The sequence below is a fragment of the Rhamphochromis longiceps genome, linkage group LG18 (assembly GCF_057381845.1).
Source record: "Rhamphochromis longiceps isolate RC_006_pf linkage group LG18, R_longiceps_female_GT1.1, whole genome shotgun sequence".
Classification (NCBI taxonomy): Eukaryota; Metazoa; Chordata; class Actinopteri; order Cichliformes; family Cichlidae; genus Rhamphochromis; species Rhamphochromis longiceps.
The window spans coordinates 18,163,391-18,171,547 of record NC_140574.1 but is presented as its reverse complement, the minus strand read 5'-3'; the positions used below and the strand labels follow the sequence as shown (position 1 = coordinate 18,171,547).

Genomic DNA, 8,157 nt, shown 5'->3' with positions numbered 1-8,157 from the left:
GGAGTTGGAACATTGAACTCATTGTATTACGCAAGCTATCTGTGCCCCACCCTGTAAAACATTCACCAGGGTGCACACAAAGCCCGAGCACAATAAGCAACCAGACTGCGACCTTTCTGTACAACCAGAAAAAAGAATAAGGAACGTTTTTTTAAAAACAAACTAAAATTTAAATAAACAGTGAAGACTATAAGCACAAACAGTAGTGCTTATAGTTGTACAGCTACATAAATGCTTATTGCATGTGTGCTATGGTATTTTATAATCTTCATCTTGCACTTATAGTTCCTTTAAATGTAGAAAAAGAAAAAAAAAACAACTGCTACTGTTGCAAAAATTAAACAACACTCTTTAATGTTAATGTCAAATTACAACTAAAACCACATAATATACATATAAGGTATACAGTTTTTGACTGGGTTTTTCCTGTGCAGCCAGTTATATTTAGTTTCGGGCAGTGTCAGTAACACCTTACGCCTCCGGTTCACACCCTTGTGCAGATTTAAACAGGACTACTGTTGGGAATGTTGCAATAACCTGACTGACAAGCGAGCTCAAACTGCACCCGTCTGACAGTCAGGGAGTTGAAGTAAATCATGGTTACACACAATTTCTGTGGCATTGGGAAATTGTGCAGAAGTAAATCAACACTGTTTAAAATAGACCATTATAAATGTGTAGTTTTACATTAAATATTGTGAAATATTAGAAAAGATTATTTTGTTTCATTATTTGTTTTACTTCAAATATATCGACAAAGCCTGAAATTCAATAAGGATAAAAAAAAAAAACAGCAACATGACTGAAATAGAAATGCATTCTTTTTTTATACCAGACAACGATTAATAAACAAAGTTTTTTTTTTAAAAAAATACCGAAGTTCCTACTAACAAACATGTTAATACTCAGTAGCCGCATTTCAACCCAAAATAACAAGAAGTTCTAGTCCCAAGAGCTTTTTTGTCTGTACTCCCACCAATGTATTCAGACCCACAAAGCTTAAGCAGACGTCGTGCAATTAAATATGAAAAAGCAACACCAGTTTTGTTGTTCTCCATCTCCCTTCACTGCTCTCTGATGTAAGTTTAAGTTAATGATTACCAACAATTTATGTGGTAAACCTTGAAGGCAGTGTGATTTTTATGAGAAGTTGCTTTCCAACCAGAAACAGTGCAATCCCTGGACCAAAGGCTCCTGAAGTGTCACAAAGTGCTACCCTCCAAAAATATAAAGATATGAAATCACTTTTCCAAGAACTTCATTTAGACCTTGGTTCCTGAGGTACAAACCTCCAAAAGACTGCAGTCCCTGTGGTGGAAACGCGGCTATTGACATACAACATAAAGTATGCACAACCAACAGCATCTACATCATTTTCAGTGCAAATGACTTTTACATAAAAAAAACTAAAATAACAACAACAAAGACATAAAGCAACTAAGAGCAATAGCATATACACACCAGCACCACCTGCCTGTTCTTTTTTTATATTCTTACCCCAGTAACAAGCCAAGCATTCAAGCCCAATCTGCATCTTTTACAGCTTAAAGTAAACAATATTATCTGGAGTGTCACTTTTCATGTCTTTCTGCAGACCTCTGCAAGAGTTTTGAACTTTGGTCCGAGTGTGTTCAGAAAGTCAAGGTTATCATTGTCATTATTATCACTGCAGCATCCGACAGAGCCAGCTACAGAGCCACGTCCCTCGAACCCGTAGGAGTGGATGATATCATCTGCGTATCGCCCATCCTCCACTGTTCCCATTTGGATCAATTTCTGGAAGACACAGGCAGTTTGTTATTACTCCTTGGACTAAGCCTGGATGATAGGAGCAAGCATACAACACTTTCAAAGCTGCTCGGGATATGACTGACGGACGGATATTACACATCGAGCAAACAGATCTCCAACAGGTTAGAGAAATAATATCTTTCACCAAAGGTGAGAAATATTGAGGTTTACACAGGATGCTATCACAGCTTAGAGAAGAAGATAATATTACAAATAGGAGTTAACTTATCTGTAACAGGTAACACATTATTAAACCGCAGAAAAAGAAACTTCTGCTGCTCTCTTTTTGACTTTTTATGCAAACTTCTGCCACTAAAACAAATAAATAATATGTTTGTAATCATAAAATAACAATACCTGATGTAGATAGCGGCCATTTGTTTCCCAATTATACAGAAGAGCTGGGTCCATATTGTGTTGTCTGTAGTCAAAGTCTACACCACTACCAACAAGCTGACCATAGGATTGACGATCTATGGTCATGTCATACTGGCCGGTATAGTAATCCTGCATATTAGCTGCAGAAATATCAGTCCTTCCATGCATCCCATTCTCGTGAACACCAAGGGTTCCAATAGTGCTTCCACTCTTGTTCCCGATCCATGAAGGATTCATCATTACACCCTTGACAGAACCCTTTACTGCTTGGTCAATCTCAAATGGGGGACCATTGATGAGACTTGCATCCTGTCAATCAAAGCAAACGTGGCAATTAAATAAATGAAGCAGAAGGGGAAAAGAAAAGAAGCAAATATGGTTTCCTTGTGAGTAACGGTAAGCCAAGGCAATGCTTCCGCATTACTGTCCTTACCACTTCGTCCCCTGGGGCCTCCGTGTTGGATTTGAGTAGGATTCCTCCAGTGTCTGCTGAGTCGTCAAGTTGCAACTTCTCTCTCTTTGTTAGACAGAAAAATGCAAGGAGCAGGACTGCAATGACAAAGCACGCGTGTTCAAAATGACAGCTCACAGAGTACTTTTATGTGCGGTAAGCGTCACAAGAATGAGCATAGCAGCATTATACACTACACTATTGTATGCAAAATTGCTTTTTGCATATTGGAAACTGAACAAACTACGAAAGAACCTCCAGCTAACCCTTACTACTTATAATTACAGTGGAAGACTCACAGAGCAGTAGGAGGAGGGCCACAGGCAACAGCATAGTCAGTATTCCCAGCGGTCCGAGCGACACGGACCTGTCCTTGCCAGGGCAGACGCCATTCTTGCACTTGCAGACTCTCAGATTCACTGTCTGTGTTTTGCCACTACCCTGAAGATCTGTAACAGTCAGGTCAACGGTGTGCATCCCCAAATAAAGCGGTTTGAGCTGCTCCAATGTAGCTGCAGTGTCTAAGAAGGAAACACGTGATAATTATAAAGAGACTCAAGCTTAACCAAGAAAAGCACCAAAAAAAGACTGAAGAATATTGTTTCAGGCTACATCATGTGACTTTAACATATACTTAATACTAAGATTTGTAATAAAATATTTATACTTCATAAAACAGAGTATTACTGTGTGAATGTATGTGATTTATGATTTTACTGTCCATGCAGTAAAACCCATGTCCACATTTTTAGCCCCCAACATATACTAATCTACTCGTTTTAAAAAGTGCACAAACAAAACAAAAGATGCGTCGACAAGTTCACGCAGTTCCAAGTCTTTTTCTCAACTACATTTGTTCTTCATTACATATTTACTTCTGAAAACCGAGTATTCACAGAGTTGTGAAACAAAACAGCTCCACAACACCCTCACATATTTGTTTCTTTTCTCACCACTGGAATGATACCATGTCAGGTATCACCACTGGAATGATACCATGTCAGCATGATCACTTTTTGGATCATGCTGTACATAGGGTACTACAAACATTTGTAAAAAAAAATCTTTTCGTTCACATTTGATTAAAAAGATACACTTTGCGCTTCATCGTGTACAAAGACAGCCACTTACCATTAAGACTTTTCACAGACCATGTGCCATCATTGTTATTTGGTAAACTGAAGGTGAATGGGGAAGAAAAGGGACTCTGATCTTTGTCTTCGGCCACCACCACCACAGAGCCGAGCACTCCATCCTCCTGACAAAACGTGAGCTCACTAGGAATCGTAGGAATGTTGTCGTTTTCATCCTCCACCCAAATGACAACTGTTCCTGTTGCTGACTTGGAGCCTGAAACACAACAGCATTACTGGTTCTCACGTAGTCGTGTGGACATGTTGGCACACAGGAACAATGGAACACACCATTTTCATTACAATAACGCGGTGTCACCTAAGTGCAAGTTTTAAGTTCTGCCAAGCACTGGGATATGTGCCCAATTTCCACAAAACACTCAAAGGAACATGAGTCATTGTAAATGACTAGCCACTTGATTTTTTTTCCAACAGATTTTATCTTGTCAACAGGTGTTCTCATGAAAAATAAAGCCGCTCAGACAAACAGCTCAAGGTGGAGCTTGTACTTTTAACAACTTTCGGATTGTTTGACACACCGCAAGAAGAAATGAAGGAACGGCAATAAGGTTTATTTAGTCACACAAGGCACTACCTCAAATGATCTGGCAAATATCCATCAGGTAATATAGAATTGAGTACAGAAAGGACCACTTGTGTATTGTTGAAGGTTGTGTTTTCTTCATCAGTACTGAAGTGCCTACAAAAAACTTACTAGCATCAACAGCCCTCACTGTGATGTTGTAAAACCCATCGTGAACAAGCGGTGACTCTCTGTCAATTGTGTTTGCCACCCTCAGCTCTCCCGTGTCTCTGTCAACATTGATCCAGGAGCCCGGGTCTGTGATCTTGAAATACCTAAGAGATAAAAAAGTACTTGTGCATTACTCGCATGTTCACTCTTGTAGTCCAAGTCACGAGAACAAGTGTTATTGGGGCAAATTGAAGTCCTTACTTGATGCCTTTGCTGCTCTTGGTCTCAGGGTCTGTAGCTGTATAAGTTCCTATCACTGTGCCATTTGGTGTGTTCTCTTTGACATTGAAGCGGATCGAAGGAGCAGAGAATTCTGGGCCTTCATCGACATCGGTGACACTGACCTTCACAGGGATGGAGTTCCAACTGGCACTGCTGCCACTCAGCGGTGCTTGATTTTGTGCCGTGATCTGAAGCTGTACACTGTTCGTCTTCTCATAATCTAATGGCTGAAAAAAAAGAAAGACATTTAAAAGTTTATGACTATAAATCAGTTTTATAAAGGCGGACTTTCCGTTAGATGTGATCCATGTAAAATGCTACTACCAACATTACTAAATGATAATAACGAATTTAATAAGAAGTCAGTCTCACCTTTGAGACGTACAGAAGCCCTTCATTTGTTTGGGGGTCAGTAACAATCCTGAAATTTCCATTTTCATTTCCTTGAGTAATGACAAACTTTGATATCCAGTTTGGTGTGTTTATCAAATCTTTATCTTGAACTGGAATCCGAAGTAGAAGTTTTTCACTTTCATTCTCTTGCACAGCGACATCATACTAAAAGAAAAAACACAGGGGAGATTACTAAACAACCAATGTTCATGGAAAATAAGTATGACAAATGTAAGTATTAGTTATTCAGCCAGATTACATACTGACAGTTTTTTCAAACACTTACAGATGTTTTCATGAAGGTTGGCGGGTTGTCATTGATGTCACTCAGAACAATTGTTGCTGTTGATGTGGCAACCAGACCACTTGGTGCACCATTCATATCCTGGATTTGTACAACCACCAAATGGTTGTCTTTTAACTTAAAAAGAAATGTTGCAAAATATCATAAGGAAAATATGTTGGAAAGCACTTGTATCATCTTCTTCAAAGCTATTTTCATTTAAATAAATTTCACAGGTGTCACTGATGCAGAAGCAGTGCTCACCTCTCTGTCTAGGGTGTTGGTTTTTGTTGTGATGACACCTGTTTCCGCATGAATGGCAAACATGTCTGTTCCAGTTAGGAGTGTATACCTAATCTTCACATGGTCGGTGCCAATTTGGTCTTTGTCGGTTGTATTCACCTTTCCCACCACAGTCCCTGTATTGGAAACCACGATCATTTAGAGCAACTGCACTGAGGCCAAACACCACAGATTTATCTGTTACTCTATTTTGCTTTTCTCACCTACACTACAGTGCTCAGGAACCATAAACTGTAGAAGACCTACAAACTCCGGTGGATTGTCATTTACATCATCTACAACCACTTTCAATGGCAGATTCTCATCTGTCTCCTTGTTTGTGACCGTGTCCCAAGAACGCACCACAAACTATAAACAAAAAAGACAAACGTGTAAGCAAAGTTAAAGGCAAAAACATTATAAGACATATATAAATTGTGTCACTTCCAGGTTTGAGTGAACAATATAAAAAAAATGCGTAATAGAGAATCAAAACTCAAAACTAACAAGTTGACAATCTGTCATTATTTTATTTAATGATAAATAGTTCTTTTTGAATGACTGCTGAACAATAATGCAACTGACTAAAAACCTTAAATCATTTTCATGTTCACACTCACACTATATACTGGGAACGCCTCACGGTCCACTGCTTTGAGCAAGAACAGATCCCCTGTGTCTCTGTTCAGGTTGAACACTCCAGTTGGATACTTATCGAATCCTTCTCCTTCGACAGTGTAGAACAATTTATATTTGGCTGAGGTATCTGACACCAGCTACAGGGAAAACCAAATAAAACACACATATTAAAGAAAACAAAAACAACAAAAATTCTGTTATTCAATTTTCATAAAGCAGCCTACTGTGAGCTCTTTCAGCTCGTAGCGTTTTTAAATAGATCAAAACTGTAGACAGTTTCCAATCTGACATGCTGGTAATGTAACTTAAAAAAGAACATCAAAGGAAATAATCACTGAATTTAATTAACAGGTGTGACTCCTGAAATAATCAGATAATTTGAGGGGGGAAGTGAGAAAAGAGAACAATGTGTACTGAAAATAAACATTTGAATAGCACAGTGCTTATAAATGATATGAATTATACATTTAATTTACCCTTTCAATTAGTTTTGGATAGGGTCCTACGTAATTCTCCACTACGGTGAGGTTCGGAGGTGCCCAGCGTCTTTTAGACCGAATCAGGAATCCTTGGCCTCGTTGCTGTGACATTCCAACAAGTCAGGATATGTTAGAAAAAAACGCATCGTGCTTTCTGAGCTGTATAAACGGCTCACAATATGCAGTTGTCTTACATGTTTTGTCGGCATTGTACTGCGGACAAGGTGAACTTTCATCTTACTTTCCGGTCTACTATTGTCCTGAGCGCACACAAAAAATGTCCGTCCTCTTTCTGCCACTGAGACAGACGTTAAAGCTACCACTGCTCCATTACTGTTTATTGTAAAACTCGGGTCCTTCACAGTTAACAGCGTTGATTTGGCATCACAGCCGACGGTTTCAACTGAAAACCGAGAAAGGGAAAGTTAAAAAGAGCCATAAAACACAAAACAGTCGGCCTACAACACTTTTTCACACAGACGGAATGAAAAAAAAGTAAGCAGAGCAGCACCTTTTGCTACTTGGTATTCAGGTGGAATTGTTTCAGGTACAATTACGTAGAGAGACCTCGGGAGAGAGCATGACTCCACACAGGACAGGATCTGAAGGTGAAAGTGAGTTTCAAACGGGCTTGTCGCGTTTAAATGTTGCTATAGCAAACAGCATTGACAGAAGTAACAGACAGCAAAGCGTATTGGTGATGTAGGAGTGCTTTAAAACCAAACTAGAAGCACTTACCAGCATTAGGCAGATGGTGGAAATTAAAACTCTCCCCATCTTTGGAAGAAAAAAACAGTAAAAGGCTGACTTTGTCCTGGGTCCAAGTGGGGAGAGTCCGGTTAGTGTTTCAGAGAGTAATAGAAAACAAATGCGTCTAGTCTACTCGAGAGTTTCGTCTCTTGTCTGTTGCTTCACTTCTCTGTTAATGCGAAAAGGCAGGCGTTTCTCAGACGGCTCTATCTGTCGCTGTTGGGTGAGTCAGCGGACACACCTTTGCTGACACACCCAAGTGAAATTTCAAACAAGCGAAGTACCTTTGGGCTGTGCTCGCTGGTGTCTGCTGAGAAAGCCAACTCCCTCAAAGCTGCTGATATTCGCGTTTTTCCCGCCAGCAGGGGGAAACATTACTCTTTTACTGGAAGACATTAAACCGCTCTTTTATTTCCAATTAAAGAGTTTTAGCAGGAGCATAAGAGCTAAAATACATGTAATTAAAGCTTTAAGCACTATTTGTATAAATCCATGCATATAACGCAAAAACAATAGTCGTATAACACTAGCGCATGCTGCAGGTACACTTATTTGAAGAAAAACTGGTCTGTCTGCCTTTTGTCAAGACTTGTCCCAGGTCT

The 8,157-nt window shown here is 39.5% G+C and overlaps 1 protein-coding gene across 1 annotated transcript; it reads right to left on the bottom strand.

The window, feature by feature from the left end:
- Positions 1–869: 869 nt before the first annotated feature.
- Positions 870–8,157, bottom strand: LOC146648075 (desmocollin 2-like protein). Its single transcript, XM_085389217.1, has 16 exons — positions 7,544–8,157; positions 7,317–7,407; positions 7,000–7,208; positions 6,803–6,907; positions 6,308–6,463; positions 5,912–6,056; positions 5,670–5,824; positions 5,409–5,543; positions 5,102–5,287; positions 4,709–4,956; positions 4,469–4,611; positions 3,752–3,970; positions 2,920–3,141; positions 2,603–2,718; positions 2,149–2,478; positions 870–1,776 (listed from the first exon to the last, which is right to left on the bottom strand). The coding sequence occupies exons 1-16, from the start codon at positions 7,580–7,582 to the stop codon at positions 1,579–1,581; spliced, it is 2,697 nt and encodes an 898-aa protein (XP_085245343.1). The 5' UTR covers positions 7,583–8,157; the 3' UTR covers positions 870–1,578.

Excerpts from the sequence above, each read along its gene's own strand:
- LOC146648075 (XM_085389217.1), bottom strand. The coding sequence starts at position 7,582 with ATGGGGAGAGTTTTAATTTCCACCATCTGCCTAATGCTG. Across the intron at positions 6,057-6,307 it reads AGGCGTTCCCAGTATATAGT|TTTGTGGTGCGTTCTTGGGA; the intron begins GTGAGTGTGAAC and ends TTTTGTTTATAG. Across the intron at positions 3,971-4,468 it reads AGTGAGGGCTGTTGATGCTA|GCTCCAAGTCAGCAACAGGA; the intron begins GTAAGTTTTTTG and ends GTTGTGTTTCAG.